This window comes from Salmo salar, chromosome 09 (assembly GCF_965601325.2).
Source record: "Salmo salar chromosome 09, fSalSal1, whole genome shotgun sequence".
Classification (NCBI taxonomy): domain Eukaryota; kingdom Metazoa; phylum Chordata; class Actinopteri; order Salmoniformes; family Salmonidae; genus Salmo; species Salmo salar.
The window spans coordinates 98,005,980-98,024,536 of NC_138299.1; the positions used below are offsets into that span (position 1 = coordinate 98,005,980).

The following is an 18,557-nucleotide window of genomic DNA, read 5'->3' on the forward strand; positions in this document are numbered from 1 at the left end:
TGATGACAATAATACAATATAACTGTGAAAGTCATTCGCCTTTTTCCCTTTAAATTGTTTAGGCCTATCTCCATACGATTGCTTTAGAGAATATCAATAACACATCATCAATAGCCTTCCTATATTTGAAACAATATAAAAGTGCACTGATTACACAAGACTGTGTCTTGCTCCTTCGTAGAAAAGGAAACATTACAAAGCCAACAAAAAAGCTCTCAGGCTGCATTTACACAGGTAGCCCAATTCTGATATTTGTTCCACTAATTGGTCTTTTGACCAATCACATCAGATCATTTCACATCAGCTCTTTTTCAGAGCTGATCTGATTGGTAAAAATACAAATGAGTGAAAAAAATGATCAGAGTTTTTTTTTTTTTTAAATGATCAGAGTTTTTTTTATTTTTTAATGATCAGAGTTGGCTGCCTGTCTAAACGCATCCTTATATGGCCCATAACGGTCTGATACGGTTTGCTAGAGTGCGTGGCAGTTTATATAACTTGGCTTGTAGGTGAAATTGCCATGAATGTTTCACTTTTGGCTCAGATAATGGGGGGGGGGGTAATGTTCCACTTCAAGGGCAGTGGAAGGAAAGCTGGTTTTCCAATAGTCAGCTCTTTTAACTCAGAGCTAATGGATTGTGCAATTGTAAATTAGTTGTAGGCTGCTGTACACGGGCCTTTGATTTTACAAAATACAAATTAAATGGAACCATAGAAAAACATTAATTAACATATCAATCATATGTAAAATGCCCTCTAATAAACCTATCCACATTGTAATTTATCCACCCAATCTTTGCAGCCAATTTTAGGCCTATCTACTGGAGATTAGACTATAGTGAAAAGGTAGTGCAACAAAAAAACAGTTCAAGAATTTAAAGACTTTTACTGCCATCTAGTGATCCGTTTTGGGAGTGCATATGACTCATTCTCACTCAGAAGTAGAACAAAGCATCAGCTGGTTAGTCATTTGTAATAAGAGCCCCACAGTGGAGGTGTCATGATACCCATAAAACCTAGCGGTCAAACAGGGAAATTAGAATTTTAGAAACTTCAAATGAGGGCTGTTTCGTGTAGGCTTATCCTGGTGTCCCATTTTGATAACCGTGTGTAAATCTCTTTCGGACAAGGTGACTTTTATCAATATATTCAGCTGTATATACTCTCAGATTCGAAAATGCTAATTAGCATCAAAGTAGACATCATGTAAGACTACAAATCCCTGCAAGCTCCTGCACATTATCTCTAACTGACACCTTTGTTAACAGGTATTGTGCCAATTTAAAACTTTCACATGACAGTTCAGAATTGTCCATTATTAATTACTAAATTTAGCTAACATTAGAATCCAGAGATTCTTACCTTTGCCTCGATTTGCAGTCTCATCCAGATCATGGTATTTGTAGTTCTTTATGATAGCCACATTAGCAGCTAATTAGCGTTTCAGTTTTTTTTTGGGGGGGGGGGGGGGTAAATACAGGCGAATATATTGATATTTGTTGATAAGTCACCTTGTCCTAGAGAGATTTACACGGTTATCAAAACATCACCCCAGGGTAAGCCTACATGTAACACAGCCCTTATTTGAGGTGATCCTATAATCCCCTATGGGAAAAACGAATAGTGGAAAAACAATTGGAACCATTTCCTTGTTTGAATGCTAGGTTTGATGTGTATTATGACTCATACTGTGGCACTCTATAGAAGTGACATTACATGCTGACCAGACCTCTCGCGCACGTGTGTCCACGTCGCATGCATGTTGATTTTGTCCACCCAAACCAGACACGATCAGGACACGCAGGTTGAAATATCAGAACGAACTCTGAACCAACTATATTAGTTTGAGGACAGGTCGAAAAGCAGTAAACATTTGATTTATTAATCCACAGATAAAAGGTTCAACTGAGTTTGTTTCTAGTAATCTCTCCTCCTTCAGAGTTCTTCTTCTTTGGACTTCATATGGCGGTTGGCAACCAACTTTAAGGTACATTACCACCACCAACTGGACTGGAGTGTGGACAACCGAGATGCCAGTTGTCTTGAAAGCACAATTATACAAATTAGTGCAACATTATGGAACATCACAGGGCAGACAATTTTACATGACAGAATCTGGGCCCTGTTCAAATACACCAAAAAATGTATTCTCTCTTCCCCTGCATTCCTAGGGACTCCCAAGTGGCATAGTGGTTTAGGACACTGCATCTCAGCGCAAGAGGTGTCACTGCCGTACCTGGTCCATAATGCAGGCTGCATCACATCCAGCCGTGATTGTGAGTCCAATAGGGCGGCGCACTAATTGGCCCAGCGTCGTCTGGGTTTGGCCGGAGTAGGCCATCATTGTAAGTAAGATTTTGTTCTTAACTGACCTGCCTAGTTAAATAAAAAACCTAGGGATCAAGGGGCAACTTCTGAGAGTTGATTGTCACATTTTCAGCCATGCAGAAGTCAGATCAAAAAGAATACCTGTAAATTGGGAAATAAAACCACACAGGACAAAGCAATGAAGGAGCAACTTCAATCTTTATTGTATAGCAGAGACGTATCTATACTAAACAAAAATATAAAGGCAACATGCAACAATTTTAAAGATTTTGCTGAGTTACAGTTCATAAGGAAATCACTCAATTGAAATAATTAATTAGGCCCTAATCTATGGATTTCACAACTGTTCAGGGATGCAGACATGAGTGGGCCTGGGAGGGCATAGGTCCAACCACTTGGGAGCCAGGCTCAGCCGATCAGAATGTTTTTCCCCACAAAAGGGATTTATTACAGACGGAAATACTCCTCAGCACCCCTCCCTCCTTTGACAATCTCGCAGGTGAAGAAGCCGGATGTGGAGGTCCTGGGCTGGTGTGGTTACACATGGTTTGTGGTTGTGAGGCCGGTTGGACGTACTGCCAAATTCTCTAAAACATTGGAGGCAGCTTATGGCAGAGAAATGAACATTCAATGCTCCGGTGGACATTCCTGCAGTCAGCATGCCAATTGCACTCCCTCAAAACTTGAGACATCTGTGGCATTGTGTTGTGTGAGAAAACTGCACATTTTAGTGGCCTTTTATTGTCCCCAGTACAAGGTGCATCTGTGTAATGATCATGCTGTTTAATCAGCTTCTCTATATGCCACACCTATCAGGTGGATGGATTATCTTGACAATGCTCACAAATTTATGCACAACATTTTTGAGGAAAGGTTTTTGTGCATAAGGAACATTTCTGGTATATTTTATTTCAGCTCATGAAACATGGGACCAACACTTTACATGTTGCATTTATATTTTTGTTCAGTGTATAACAAGGGATATCATTTTGTACAGGTGTTCCTCTATTTAACAGAAATAGATGTCACTCACGTAACGGACAGGTGAGTGACAGAAAAGCTATTTTTCTCAGGGGTGAAATATAAAAACAGAATGTTGTAGTTTGTCAGTGTCATGTGATAAAAATTAAATACAAAAGTGCAAACAAAGAAGAATTAAATTCCACCCAACGCCCAACCAACCCTGAAAACAACGATTTCAATTCACACAGAAAAAAAAAGCCATTGAAAAATGCAATTTCTGTTATTTTTTTTCACAACATATGTTTACTGCAACCTTCCAGTTTGAGGCCATGTCGAGTTTAGTTCTGGCGAACCATTCTATATCTTAATTACAGTCCTAACACAAGAGTTACATTTAAGCATTAATCTCAGCAGATGCAGTCATTCAAAGCAGATCTTTTACCTGACAAAACCAGCAGGTACTGTGAGACTGTCTCCTTCCAAAATGGCACCCTTTTAACTTTTTATATATATATATATATATATATATATATATATATATATATATATATATATATATATATATATAGTGCACTACACAGCCACTGTAGTCTTTATAATGAAGAATAATTTTCAGAGACATAAATACAACATGCAGAGAGAGTAGGAAGTGGACTGTGGTGGGTGTAGGTTGTGTGGTCTTCTTTAAAGTTGAATCAATCCCTCCCCCCCTCTCCATTTTTTGCATTGTGAAATTATGGCACACATTTTGGTCCATGGATGCTTAATTTGTCACAACTCTATACCGATGGTCAGTTGCTCCTTTTTCCCCACGTTCTCCTTCACGTTGACTAAGAAACTTCTACAGCAATGCTTCACAGGCATTGGGATCTTTTACAGGAAGTAGTCAGGAGTGCGGCGGGTCACATGGGGCTCTCCTCTGCGAGGGGCGGGATCAAACTGAAGGCTGGACAGGAAACAAAGACAGTCACATTTATATCTGATATGACGCCTTGGAGCGATTTTAGATCTAACAGAGGGTTTGTTTTATTTCAAGACAAGGAAGCTTCCTAACTCATTTATATACTCATAACAATTTCCAATGTTTGGAGTTTAACAATAAAGCTACAAATTAAAAATCCTTAACTGGAATTTTATTCTGAAGTGAATACGTACATTTATTTATTTATTTATTTATTTAAGTAAACACATTTTGAAGTCAATACTTACAAGGAGTACTTGAGTGTGTCATCCAGCTCCATGATGGCGGCTTGGTTTCCACAGCGATAGCAGTAATTGGGTGCACTGAAGATAGTCACTACGTTACGGTCATGACACCAGTTATAACCCTGTCAAAACAAACACTCAGTAAACCAGAGGTACATCATGACACCAGTTATAACCCTGTCAAAACAAACACTCAGTAAACCAGAGGTACATCATGACACCAGTTATAACCCTGTCAAAACAAACACTCAGTAAACCAGAGGTACATCATGGCACCAGTTATAACCCTGTCAAAACAAACACTCAGTAAACCAGAGGTACATCATGGCACCAGTTATAACCCTGTCAAAAACAAAACACTCAGTAAATCTAGGAACAAGACAAAGTGCAAGTCTTGCGAAGCTAAAACACATTACATCATGCAAACAGGACAAAGTATGCATTTCTGTAAAAAAAAAATATATATATAAAATAATTCTCAGTATTTAAAAAAAGGATAGACATCTTAGGACAAGGCTAGTCAAAAGTTATGCTGTGGATCTTTGTGAATGCACAGCTTGATAAATTACCTTGCACTTTGCACTGAAGAGATTTAGCATATTGTCACATTGCATTATGAAGAAACAGGAGAATACCAGGCTAACTGGTGTTCATTTTACATTGCATTTAATAAGTCCTTAGAGGATGAAATGTGCCACTGTACCTCCATGACGAGCTGGTGAGCTCTGGAGACCAGGGTAAGTCCGTTAGCATGGTTGAAAGTCTCTGAGATGTCCTGTCCAAAGGTGTAGCCGGCACCGCGGGGAGAGATGCCCCAGCCACCACGGTCATCGGGGTCTGACCACAGCAGGTCACACATCGGACCCTGGGGGAGAGAGACGTGGCCATGTTATTAAGGTCAACAATACTGTGAACACTACATGATGTGAATAAGGTGGCCATGTTGGCGAGGTCAGGCCGCATCACTTGGAGCGTCACAGCACGATGTGATGTCATCGAAGGTGTTTTGTGTGTGCATATTACAACTGAGATGAGTAGTGACTGGTTGGCTGGTTGATAGATGAACTATCTGATATACAAATGGTCAGAGCTTACAGACTCCAGTGGATGATCAATATCCACACAAGCATACTATGACACGCTAAACAACTGGAAACGCTTCACTCAACATGAACAAAACAGGGATCTCCTGGCTAGAGGCAAAAGCCCTCAGACAGCAGTGAGTGAGGTGGAGAGCATGGTGGACGCCCCTATGCTCCCAAGGGGACCAAGAGGTTTATTAAGTCAAGTCAATACTATGAAACAACATATTAGACATGCATTCTAACTAGCATGGTAGTATGAAGATTGGACGTTGCTTCTAGGAACGTGGAAGTGAGCTGACCTCATGAGGAACCTCCTGTAAGCGATCCAGCGCTCGAATGTGTTCCAGTGTGTCTATTGAGGGGGACAGTCCACCGTGGAGACAGAAGATCTGCAGAGGAACAACAAGTCAATTAGGACATTTCCATCTAAAACACGTGTGATTGGTAGAACAAAGCAATCATTTAGGATGACATTTCCATCTAACATCTTGGCCAGGTCGCAGTTGTAAATGAAAACTTGTTCTCAACTAGCCTACCTGGTTAAATAAAGGTAAAATAAAATAAATTGTGTCATTGTTATAAACAAAATCAGTAACAGATGCACGTGAACATTGTGTTGGGTTGTAAATGTCAAAATCAATTACTTTTAAGACCTGTACAGCACATGGCTGCTGAATTGAATGGTTATGTAATAACATAGTGGTAAAGAGTTCACTGCCACTACCTCGCTTTCCAATTGAGGAGCAAACTGAAGGAGAGAGAAGATTCAGCAACACTTGGGAGGACAACAGAATTCAATATAAAAAAAAGCGTATTTATTGCTAAAAGTAGAACCAACGCGTTTCGGCTTTGGGCCTTCGTCAGGGCCTTCGTCATGGTTTTGATGAGGTCAAAAGCCGAAACGCGTTGGTTCTACTTTTAGCAATAAATAAGCTTTTTTTTATATTGAATTCTGTTGTCCTCCCAAGTGTTGCTGAATCTCCTCTCTCCTTCATAACAGTGATACTAATAATACATTTGTTTTATATAGCGCTCTTCAAGGACCCAAACAAAGACACTTCTGTAACACTTCCACTAATAAGTAAATATGTGATACATTAAAGCTGCCACATAACTTCTTGGGTGACCCGGCCAAATTCACATAGAAATTAGAGTTATAGATCATTGAAACCAAGTCCAAGAAGTGGTAGATCTGTTCTATGTGGACAATTTCTATGCTTAAGTTTCGCTTTAGTGTCTTTTACTACTGACCGGCCGGGATTGGGAGTCACATAGGGCGGCGCACAATTGGCCCAGCGTCGTCCGGGTTTGGCCTTCATTGTAAATAAGAATTTGTTCCTAACTGACTTGCCTAGGTAAATAAAGGTTAAATACATTTTTTTTTAAACTTTGGTTTTGTACACCAGCGTCAAACAGCTGAAAATAAAATATTTTTGGTTATGGAAAATATATTTCACAGCTGTTTAGATGGTACAATGATTCTCTACACAATGACTACTGGTTTTGTCAAATAAACTGAAATTAGGCAAACTACTAAAATTTTAGCAACCAGGAAATAGCAGAGCTATTTCTGCATAATGCACCTTTAACAACTAATATCTCACCTGGTTATCTACCAGGGCAGTGAGGGGCAGATAGTCAAATAAGTCTGTGAAGTACTTCCAGACGTTGGCGTTTCCGTATTTCCTTAAACACTCGTCGTAGAAGCCGTACACCTGGGTGATCTGTCTGCTCTCGTGGTTCCCTCGAAGGATTGTGATTCGCTCACGGTACCTAACCTGAAGAAGGAAAAACAATTATTAACACATCACTGGATGGGACAACAAGCGCATAACACACATTACATTCACAGTGGCTGCACATTCTGTTTGAGTCAACCAGAGATGGTTTAAGGTTGATAATGACATTTACAGTAGCAGCAATAAATCTTATCCTGTGTTATATCAGTAGGCTGTCCTGTCCTCCATGTAAACCTACTGACCTCCTCTACCCGTTTGAGTTTAACCTTGTTGCTGTTTTTCCACGCGCAAAATAAAATAATTAAGCAATATCAGAAAGGAATCGGCCAAAGCTACTTCAGAGTATACTCGAATACAGGGTTGAGCAGCTGGCGGCCTACGGGCATTTTGTTAGCCCGCGGTCAACCCCCTCCCCCATGAAATGTAAATACTCTTTTTTTTTTCTTAGGAACTCAGTCGGGGTCTCAACTTACTGCTGAGAATTACAAATGGTAGAATACACAAGGTGTCATTTCAAAATGTGGTTGTGCATCAGCAGTTTCTCTCTAGTTAGGTCAGTCACTGACAGTCACTCAATTAACCCACGTCAGCTAAAAATGTTTAGATCTAAACTTGCAGTAATCACGGTCGAATTACCGACGGGTAACATTGATTTTGTTAGTCAGATATATCGAAAACTGCAAACATTTCTGTCCACCCTATGGCAAAATGTGTAGATTTACAGGAAGTTAGCTCTAAAACTGCTAAATCTTCTGTCCACCCCATGGCAAAATGTGTAGATTTACAGGAAGTTAGCTGCAAAACTGCTAACGATTCTCTCTGCCTCATGGCAAACTGAATAGAATTGCATGAAGTTAATTATAAAATTGCTAAATCTTCTCTCCACCCCATGGCAAAATGTCTAGAATTGCAGCAAACTTACTTTAAAACGGCAACATTTTCTCTACACATAAAGTGTAGAATTGCAGGAAATGTCTTTCCATTGTCAAGAGGGGAGCCACTAAAATGTTTTGTTCACAACATGTTACTTAGGGTCTCCGAAAGGCTAGGGCCGGCTCTGACCGCATGTGTGGCTATGGATGTGGGTATATGCAGACCTGCAAACCACTGCTTGCCTGGCTACCCAAACGCTATGCCCACAGATGAGTTTTCCTCTGCAATGGGTCCGAGTAACTCTACAACGATTTCTAGAACGCACAAAACATTCTAACTGTTCTAATTGGTCCCAGAAACCGATGGGTTGGGCCAGAACCAGAACACAAGTGGGTAAAGTGGAGGTTTTAAAATTCATCATTGGTTGTCCTACTCTAATTAGTTAGAGATGATCCAATCATTGATTACTTAGTTTTATACAACACTTCTCATTTTGACCTCACCACAAATGACTTCAATTGTGGCCGCAAAATAATTCAGTTTGAGTCGTCAGGCAAGGCCACTGCGGCCCCTCGTGATGAATTTTTTTTAAATAAAACATTTAAATGGGGGGGGCACCCTCATTAAAATTGCCCATCCCTGCTCTAAAACATTTGGCTATGTTTACCTTGAGAGATACCAGGAGGCTGACTGTCTCTACAGAGTAGTAGCCCCTGTCCACGTAGTCTCCCATGAAGAGGTAGTTGGTGTCCGGAGACTTCCCTCCGATTTTAAACAGCTCCACCAGGTCATGGAACTGGCCATGGACATCCCCGCACACGGTGACTGGACATCTCACCTCCTGCACATTAGACTCCTTCGTCAGGATCTCTTTGGCCTGGAAAGGAGGAGGAGACGAGAAAAGAGTTTGGGGTTAGTGATTTCGTTAGAGGATGGGGGAAATCTGGGATACGGAGCGGGAGTTCAGATGTTATTTCTTCTTTGAGTATTTATCATTTTTTACCTCTACGGATTCGGTGACGCCCCCACGGGACGGTTGAACTAACATGTGCTAATGTGATTAGCATGAGGTTGTAAGTAACATGAACATTTCCCAGGACATAGACATATCTGATATGGACAGAAAGCTTAAATTCTTGTTAATCTAAATTACACTGTCCAATTTACAGTAGCTATTACTGTGAAATAATACCATGCTATTGTTTGAGGAGATTGCACAGTTATGAACTTGAAAATGTATCAATAAACCAATTAGGCACATTTGGGCAGACTTGATACAACATTTTGAAGAGAAATGCAATGGTTCATTGGATCAGTATAAAATGAGGCACATACACTGCTCCCATCTAGTGGCCAAAATGTAAATTGCAGCAAAACTGAAATAATACATTGTGGCTTTTCTCTTGCATTTTAAAAGATGGAACAAAACAAGCATATTTTTTGCTTTGTATTATCTTTTACCAGATCTAATGTTATATTCTCCTGTATTAATTTCACATTTCCACAAACTTCAAAGTGTTTCCTTTCAAATGGTATCAAGAATATGCATATCATTGTTTCAAGGTCCTGAGCTACAGGCAGTTAGATTTGGGTATGTCATTTTAGGCGAAAATTGAAAATCAGAGTCCGATCCTCAGTTATAGTAGCTGATACCCAAGCGGCACACTTTGGAATTCAACTGTAACAAGCCAGAGCGGAGTGTAAAGAACAGCAAGGATATCAAACTGACATTTCCAAAAACATTCATATAAAATAACATAATCAATGCTCCTTACATCCTGCAAGTAAACTACGGTACTGTCAATTCATGTCTGACAACTCCACAGTGAATGCAATGGCAATATGCAGCTCCGCCGCCATTTTCAGAATAATGTAGCTAGCTAGAGCATACAACAGTCGGTGGAGAAATTTACCGTGCTCGGAACAATGATAACAATTAAAATAATTGTTTAACAGTTAGCTAATGGTCGCTGTCTAACATAGCCGGCAAACTATCTTAGCTAAGGGCTTGCAAGATCACACAAATTAAATGGGTTAAAATTACCTTCTCGCAAAGGGCTTTGACTTGGTTTTCCGAGAGCTGCTTGCATTCGCCGAGTTGCTCAATCCACCCATCCAATTCCTTAGTGAATGACTTGTCGTCCATGTCTGGTTATATTTCAGCTAGCTAGTTAGGTTGAAAACCTATTGAAAACTAGTTTAGCTAATACGTTCTCGTCATTCGCACTCGTTTTGCTTTCGTCGAAAATGAATGCACGATCTTGCTAGGTTACCGACTCTGTTTTAAATTGGTTCAAACCCTCGGCACTAGCTAACTACTTGTTAAAAATAATCGATGCATGTACCTCAAGTTTATGTTAATATGAAAAAGCTAAAGAAATGCGTGGTGTAGTTGCAGAAAACTGTCTCTGTATGATATCCCGTGGACCCAACCCAGCTTCTTTCCCGAGCGACAATCAATGAGGGAGTTCTATTACACTGGCCCGGGTTCAACCGGGCAATGGTCCCTCACGTTATCGGGAGGAGCGCCCTTCTCAAATCTAACTGTAATCTGCGCCGCTTTGTCATGTTGCCAGAATCGTCCAGAAACATATATTTATTTTCCATCAAATAAATGTTTGAATTTTCAAACTAGGATTGGGACGTCAGATAAAGCTTTTTTAATCAAAACCAATCACCTTTGCATGTGGAAAAACAGAATCCTATTCATCACATTTATTTAACTAGGCAAGTCAGTTAAGACTTATTTTACAATGACGGCCTACACCGCCAAACCCTCCCCTAAACCCGGACAACGCTGGGCAAATTGTGCGCCGCCCTACGGGACTCCCGCTCTCGACCGGTTGTGAAACAGGGATCGAACCAGGGTCTGTATTCACTCGTCTAGCACTGAGATGCAGTGTCTTAGACCGCTGCGTCACTCGGGAGTAGTTAACTACGTCACTTTTGTTTTGAGACGACTTCTCCGTCGGCCAGAGCTTGTCACCTACCTGGCTCACGTTCGGGAGGCAGCACCGTTCTAAAACAATGCAATCACTTTTCACCCGATTAAAATTTCTCCCACCGGGGTAACCCGAGTCAGATAAACGAACCCGCTTGGTCTTGCTGCGTTTACTTAATTGGCCGACGGACTTCACTGGCCCCCTTAATCTGGGCTTTTCTGCCACCGTGTGGTTGCGAATGGGAACTACATTGTGCTCTCGGTATCAAAATAATAAACCTATCATAATAAATCTCATGAATATTGTGGAAAATAGTGTAAATACATATACTGCTATTCAAATGGATAGGACTACTGTGCATTCACAGTGAATAAATACAATGGACTGGCTGGATTCAAGAACAACTACACAGAATTTGAGGCGGCTCCTCAGGTTTAAGACACACGCATGCGCATTGAGTTTCATCCCAGACAGCAGTAGAATATCATGGTTTGTGCAATACTGGATCTTACATTTCACTGATCTTAGAAACCGCCATAAAAAATAAAATGAAACGCAGCCTAACGTGATCATTGACAGCTGCTTTGAAGGAAACAAATAAAAAAATGCTTTCAGTGAAATGTAGACTAAACTGACAACGGAGTGAAAAGTAGAAATCCCAACTAGCAAGCAAGTCACAGCAAAGAAGAATTGAGTGTGTGCGCGTTCACGCGAAGGGGGTGAGTATTCTGTCAGGGGGGAGATTTTCAGCACAACACCAGAAAAAAAGGAATCTCTTTCCTACATAACAAATATTTTATTTTATTTTAGCAAAAAAGTCGTGTGTAGTTCCAGTAGTTAGCTACACCGCTACATTGCAAAACAAGTAATTAACTACTGAAAACACTACCAAGATTTGAATTTGGTTCAACTACCAGCAAGCTACTGCAAAATGTAATGAAATTACTAGTTGAACTATTTGTAGTTCACTACTCGCCCACACTGGTAACAACCAACACTTCTACAGTTACTGAGTTTCTACGCCTAGTTTCTCACTCGCTGTCACTGGTAGCTATATCAACGGCAGTTTTATCCAAGCAATGCTCTCTCTCTTCTCGCATGTCCTTCAGTTCAGCACTTTGCTGACCAGGCAAGTTCTGGTCACGGTAAGCAAAGCAGGACATACAAGCTACTGGAAGGGCTCAACATTCCACAACAATTATGCAATGACGACTGACGACTTGAGAACGATATTATCAAACACAGACTAGTCTAAAGATGTAGCCGTCACAGTCAAAAATAAGCTAAATATCTCAATATAATCCTAAAACCTCTAATGGGTGCAATGATTTACCCTCTCTACAACCTGTTTATCCCTCTTTATTTGGCCTCCCATCCAGGTGTATGGAGTTGAGGGTCGCTATGCCTATGCTCTCTTCTCAGCAGTCAGCCAGCAGGGCAGACCGGAGCAAGTGGAGAAGGAGCTGGTCACAGTGTCTGTAAGTCAGTCCCATTCATTTCCAACACACAGACACACGGGAACCCCTGACTGTCATCTGTCCCATGAACCTGGATGCCTTTCTCTTTCAGACGACCCAGTTTCAGACTGGTATCCAGCTACTGCCCCATAGCTATACTAAACAGGCATTATTTCTATTCCTCCAGGCCCTAGTCAAGGACCCCAAGCTATCTGGCATCATGGAGAATCACCATGTTAAACGCGGTATCAAAGAGCACACCTTCACTGATGTCATGACCATCATCAACCTCCCCAGTGGGTAGCCAGCCTTATGTCACCTATCTCGACAGACAGGTGAAAGAAAGATGGTGTTACTAAAGTTGTGTGTAATAACCGCGTAATGTGTAATAGTTATCTTGTTTATGTGCCTGTGTCTGTGGCCCTGATGTAGCTCTAACATTAATTGCCCAAAGTAGTGTCGTGGAAATTCTACACAGGGACACTCAAAGTCAATCTTAAATTAATCATTGTTTATTAACAGCAAGCTGGAGAGGTTCCAACCAACTCAATGCACCATGTACACGTCGATCAGGAGCTCCACCGGGTCAGTCCCGTTAGTTCTCTTATATACAGACAAGTTATATTTGCATGATTTAGCTCATTCATCATTCATAATTAATTCATCACTAACATTTGGTTCATGTATGTGACAGACCAATACAGGGTCATGCGTGTGACAGACCAATACCTCACGAGGCTTCTTCTCTCCAAGCTGAGACCTTGAAACTGAGATATCCTTTCGTTCTGGGCGTACTGCCAAATTACAGATACTGATAGTGAGGATTCATTCGATCAGTCACTTGCATGAACACAGAAATAGGTTATTTGATAAGCACAAACATAAAAATGTTCCATCACAGGAGATAACTACATTTGTATTGAATTGAATTGAATATCTTTACTTCCATTCCTCAGATGTTATGGCTGATAATGACCGTCTGACGCTGATCTCTGACATCATCTCAGCCTTCAGCAAGATGATGAGTGCTCACCGTGAAGAGGTCCTCTGTACTGTCTCCACCACACAGGTAGGAACTGACACACACAAACACACACACACACACACACACACATATTTAATCTAATCCCAGATCAACCAACTCAAGATGTACATTAATCCACACTAAAATGTAATTGACATGTTGTTTACATTTACAGGACTTAATAATTTGCAGATTAATTATTTTCATTTATTTGACATCTTCCTAATCCTGTGTATCTTTCACAGCCTCTGGATGCTGCCAACCTCAAAGACCTGAGAGTTGCTCTGAATGGCTTCCTGGCCAAAGGAGAGATGCTCAAGCTGGAGACTAAGGTAGGAACTAGGAACTCACAGAGGAGGCTACTGAATAGCTAATACTGAATAGACATAACAAGCCACAGTAGATGAAAGAATAATGGAATCAGTGTCCACCTACAGAATCAGAAACGTTCACATTTTAGGCTTACGTTTCCATTACCCCTGACTAAAATCCTCACCAATAAAGTATGTGAAATAAAGAGATTAATATAGTGATTATGAGCTGGTTTGTACATGTTGCTACAAGTCTGAAGGTCTTTTCTGTTCTCTCTCTGCCCAGTCTGACCCCTCCATCCTGGGTGGAATGACAGTCAGCATCAGGGACAAGTATGTGTACATGTCTACCGAGACTAAGATCCAGAAACTGACCAAGATCAGTAGGGAGAATTGGCATGGCTTGTGTCACAAATGGCACCCTTTTCCCCATGTAGTGCACTACTTTTGACCAGGGCCCATACACCAGGGCCCTTTGTAGGGCAGGTAGCCTAGCGGTTAAGAGCGTTGGGCCAATAACGGAAAGGTCGCTGGTTCGAATACCAGAGACAAATAGGTGACCAATCTGTCAATGTGCCCTTAAGCAATGGACGTAACCCTAATTGCACCTGTAAGTCGCTCTAGATAAGAGTGTCTGCTAAATGACCAAAATGTAAATGTCTGAGACCAGGCTGAGGGAATAGGGTGCCATTTGGGATTTTTTTTTTAAATGTATGCATAATCAACTGGAGCTAAGCCCTATGGACTCATTAGGGAATGAATGGGTAGTGGAACAATGTTAATGGGAAATGCTTATGTACAGTGCATTCGGAAAGTATTCAGACCCCTTGACTTTTTCCAAATTTTGTTACGTTGGTCTTATTCTAAAATAGATTAAATAAAACATGTTCCTCATCAATCTACACACAATATCCCATAATGACAAAGCGAAAACAGGTTTTTAGACATTTTTGCGCAAATGTATTAAATATACAAAAGAAATACATTTATATAAGTATTCAGACCCTTTGTTATGGGACTAAATTGAGATCAGGTGCATCCTGTTTCCATTGATCGTCCTTGAGATGTTTCTACAACTTGATTGGAGTCCACCTGTGGCAAATTCAATTGATTGGTTATGATTTGGAAAGGCACACACCTGTCTATATAAGGTCCCACAGTTGACAGTGCATGTCAGAGCAGAAACCAAGCCATGAGGTCAAAGGAATTGTCTGTACAGCTCCGAGACAGGATTGTGTCGAGGCAAAGATCTGGGGAATGGTACCAAAAATATTCTGCAGCATTGAAGGTCCCCAAGAACACAGTGGCCTCCATCATTCTTAAATGGAAGAACTTTGGAACCACCAAGATTCTTCCTAGAGCTAGCCTCCTGGCCAAACTGAGCAATCGGGGGAGAAGGGCCTTGGTCAGGGAGGTGACCAAGAACCCAATGGTCACTCTGATAGACCTCCAGAGTTCCTCTGTGGAGATCAATCAATCAAATGTATTTATAGAGCCCTTCTTACATCAGCTGATGTCACAAAGTGCTGTACAGAAACCCAGCCAAAAAACCCAAACAGCAAGCAATGCAGGTGTGGAAGCATGGGAGAACCTCCCAGAAGGAAAACCATCTCTGCAGCACTCCACCAATCAGGCCTTTATGGTACAGTAGCCAGACAGAAGCCACTCCTCAGTAAAAGGCACATGACAGCCCTCTTGGAGGCACCTAAAGGACTCTCAGACCATGAGAAACAAGATTCTCTGGTCTGATGAAACCAACAATGATCTCTTTGGCCTAATGCCAAGCGTCACGTCTGGAGGAAACCTGGCACCATCCCTACTGTGAAGCATGGTGGTGGAAGCATCATGCTGTGGGGATGTTTTTCAGCGGCAGGGACTGGGAGACTAGTCAGGGTCAAGGGAAAGATGAACGGAGCAAAGTACAGAGAGATCCTTGATGACTCCTGATCCAGAGCGCTCAGGACCTCAAACTGAGGCAAAGGTTTACCTTCCAACAGGACAATGACCCTAAGCACATAGCCAAGACAACGCAGGAGTGTCTTCAGGACAAGTCTTTGAATGTTCTTGAGTGGCCCAGCCAGAGGCCGGACTTGAACCCGATCGAACATCTCTGGAGAGACCTGAAAATAGCTGTGCAGCAACACTCCCCATGCAACCTGACAGAGCTTGAGAGGATCTGCAGAGAAGAATGGGAGAAACTCCCCAAATACAGTTGTGCCAAGGATTTAGCATCATACCCAAGAAGACTTGAGGCTGTAATCACTGCCAAAGTTACTTCAACAAAGTACTGAGTAAATGGTCTGAATACTTATGTAAATGTGATATTTCTGTTTTTTATCTTTAAAACATTTGCAAAACTTTCTAAAAACCTGTTTTTGATATGTCATTATGGGGTATTGTGATGTCATTATGGGGTGTTGTGTGTAGATTGAAGAAGGGGAAAAAACAATTTAATCAATTTCAGAGTAAGTCTGTAACGTAACAAAATGTGGAAAAGACGAGAGCTCTGAATACTTTCTGAATGCACTGTATATTATTGCTGGCCACCTTTGATCTTAACAGTACAAATTATTACAGTAAAGCCAGTCTTTCTGTTGTCATGTTCATATTAAATATTTGTTTGCTTGTTTGGTGTTGATTTGCAAAGCCAGAGTGAGGCTAGTTGAATTGTAGCCTCGTAAAGCCAGAGTGAGGCTAGTTGAATTGTAGCCTCGTAAAGCCAGAGTGAGGCTAGTTGAATTGTAGCCTCGTAAAGCCAGAGTGAGGCTAGTTGAATTGTAGCCTCGTAAAGCCAGAGTGAGGCTAGTTGAATTGTAGCCTCGTAAAGCCAGAGTGAGGCTAGTTGAATTGTAGCCTCGTAAAGCCAGAGTGGTCGCAAACACATGTTTAGCGACGTTATTGCGAAATGCTTGTGTTCCTTGCTCCAACAGTGCAGTAATATCTAACACACACATTTAAAAGTAAAATAATGGAATTAAGAAATGTATAAATATTTAGAAGAGCAATGTCGGAGTCCAGATATCCAAAAGTTATTTCCTGCTGTATGTAATAATGCAAAGAACATTCTGGGCTAATAATGTGAGAAATAACGTAAAAAATATAAAATACTTCAAAGTTGCTTAGGAGCCTGAAACAAGGCAGCCATGTCTACCAGCACCATCTTGACTTCTTGAATATTTGTTATTTTATGTAACCTTTATTTAACTAGGCAAGTCAGTTAAGAACAAATTCTTTTTGACAATGACGGCCTACCAAAAGGCAACAAAAGGCCTCCTACAGGGGCTGGGATTCAAAAATAAAATATAGGACAAAACACACTTCACGACAAGAGAGACACCTCAACACTGCATAAAGAGAGCACTAAGACAACAACAACAGCATGGCAGCAAAACATGACAACAACATGGTAGCAACATGACAACAACATGACAACAACATGGCAGCAGCACAACATGGTACAAACATTATTGGGCACAGACAACAGCACAAAGGGCAAGAAGGTAGAGACAACAATACATCATACAAAGCAGCCACAACTGTCAGTAAGAGTGTCCATGATTGAGTCTTTGAATGAAGAGATGGTGATACAACTGTCCAGTTTGAGTGTTTGTTGCAGCTCGTTCCAGTCGCTAGCTGCAGCGAACTGAAAAGACGAGCGACCCTGGGATGTGTGTGCTTTTGGGACCTTTAATGTGAATGGCAGAATGGGTGTTGTATGTGGAGGATGAGGGCTGCAGTAGGTATCTCAGATAAGAGGAAATGAGGCCTAAGAGGGTTTTATAAATAAGTATCAACCAATGGGTCTTGCGACAGGAATACAGAGATGACCAGTTTACAGAAGAGTATAGAGTGCAGTGATTTGCCCTATAAGGAGCATTGCTGGCAAATCTGATGGCCGAAGGATAAAGAACATCTAGCCGCTCAAGAGCACCCTTATCTGCTGATCTATAAATTACATCTCTAATCTAGCATGGGTAGGATGGTCATCTGAATCAGGGTTAGTTTGGCAGCTGGGGTGAAAGAGGAGCGATTACGATAGAGGAAACCAAGTCTAGATTTAACTTTAGCCTTCAGCTTTGCTATGTGCTGAGAGAAGGACAGTGTACCGTCTAGCCACACTCCCAAGTACTTGTATGAGCTCTAAACCCTCAAAGGTAGTAATCACACCGGTGGAGAGAGGGGCATTCTTCTTACCAAACCACATGACCTTTCTTTTGGAGGTGTTCAGAACAAGGTTAAGGGTAGAGAAAGCTTGTTGGACACTAAGAAACTTTGTTGTAGAACATTTAACACAAATTGCAGGGAGGGGCCAGCTGAGTATAAGACTGTATCATCTGCATAGAATTGGATGAGCGAGCTTCCTACTGCCTGAGCTATACTGTTGAGCATGGGGCCTAGGATCGAGCATTGGGGTACTCCCTTGGTGACAGCCAGTCGCTGAGATAGCAGATGTTCTGACTTTATACACTGCACTCTTTGAGAGAGGTAGTTAGCAAACCAGGCCAAATACCCCTCAGAGACACCAATACTCCTTAGCCGGCCCACAAGAATGGAATGGTCTACTGTATCAAAAGTTTTGGCCAAGTTATTAAAAATAGCAGCATAACATTGCTTAGAATCAATGGCAAT

General features: G+C 41.3%; 2 protein-coding genes across 4 annotated transcripts; one reads left to right on the forward strand and one right to left on the reverse strand.

The window, feature by feature from the left end:
• Positions 1 to 2,507: 2,507 nt before the first annotated feature.
• LOC106612245 (serine/threonine-protein phosphatase 2A catalytic subunit alpha isoform) lies at positions 2,508 to 10,685 on the reverse strand. 3 transcript variants are annotated; one of them, XM_045724216.2, is made up of 7 exons: positions 10,239 to 10,679; positions 8,862 to 9,071; positions 7,187 to 7,360; positions 5,882 to 5,971; positions 5,201 to 5,362; positions 4,501 to 4,619; positions 2,508 to 4,237 (listed from the first exon to the last, which is right to left on the reverse strand). In XM_045724216.2, exons 1-7 carry the CDS (start codon positions 10,338 to 10,340, stop codon positions 4,165 to 4,167), a joined length of 930 nt encoding a protein of 309 aa, XP_045580172.1. In that variant the 5' UTR covers positions 10,341 to 10,679; the 3' UTR covers positions 2,508 to 4,164. The 3 variants fall into 3 exon arrangements, with proteins under 3 accessions (XP_045580172.1, XP_014068709.2, XP_014068710.1); XM_014213234.3 differs by lacking the exons at positions 2,508 to 4,237; positions 4,501 to 4,619 and adding an exon at positions 4,676 to 4,729 and having other exon boundaries at positions 10,239 to 10,685; XM_014213235.3 differs by lacking the exons at positions 2,508 to 4,237; positions 4,501 to 4,619 and adding an exon at positions 4,736 to 4,839 and having other exon boundaries at positions 10,239 to 10,685.
• Positions 10,686 to 11,578: 893 nt separating this feature from the next.
• On the forward strand, positions 11,579 to 16,924 carry LOC106612246 (ATP synthase peripheral stalk subunit OSCP, mitochondrial). The gene is made up of 6 exons (XM_082956090.1): positions 11,579 to 11,855; positions 12,516 to 12,614; positions 12,781 to 12,928; positions 13,116 to 13,662; positions 13,863 to 13,949; positions 14,215 to 16,924. Exons 4-6 carry the CDS (start codon positions 13,555 to 13,557, stop codon positions 14,377 to 14,379), a joined length of 360 nt encoding a protein of 119 aa, XP_082812216.1. The 5' UTR covers positions 11,579 to 11,855; positions 12,516 to 12,614; positions 12,781 to 12,928; positions 13,116 to 13,554; the 3' UTR covers positions 14,380 to 16,924.
• The last annotated feature ends 1,633 nt before the right edge of the window (positions 16,925 to 18,557 follow it).

Coding starts and splice junctions, on each gene's coding strand:
- LOC106612245 (XM_045724216.2), bottom strand. CDS start 10,340: ATGGACGACAAGTCATTCACTAAGGAATTGGATGGGTGGATTGAGCAA. Junction 7,361..8,861: donor GCCTCCTGGTATCTCTCAAG/GTAAACATAGCC, acceptor TTCCTTCTTCAG/GTTAGGTACCGTGAGCGAAT. Junction 4,620..5,200: donor CTCACCAGCTCGTCATGGAG/GTACAGTGGCAC, acceptor TTGTTTTGACAG/GGTTATAACTGGTGTCATGA.
- LOC106612246 (XM_082956090.1), top strand. CDS start 13,555: ATGGCTGATAATGACCGTCTGACGCTGATCTCTGACATCATCTCAGCC. Junction 13,663..13,862: donor GTACTGTCTCCACCACACAG/GTAGGAACTGAC, acceptor TATCTTTCACAG/CCTCTGGATGCTGCCAACCT. Junction 13,950..14,214: donor TGCTCAAGCTGGAGACTAAG/GTAGGAACTAGG, acceptor CTCTCTGCCCAG/TCTGACCCCTCCATCCTGGG.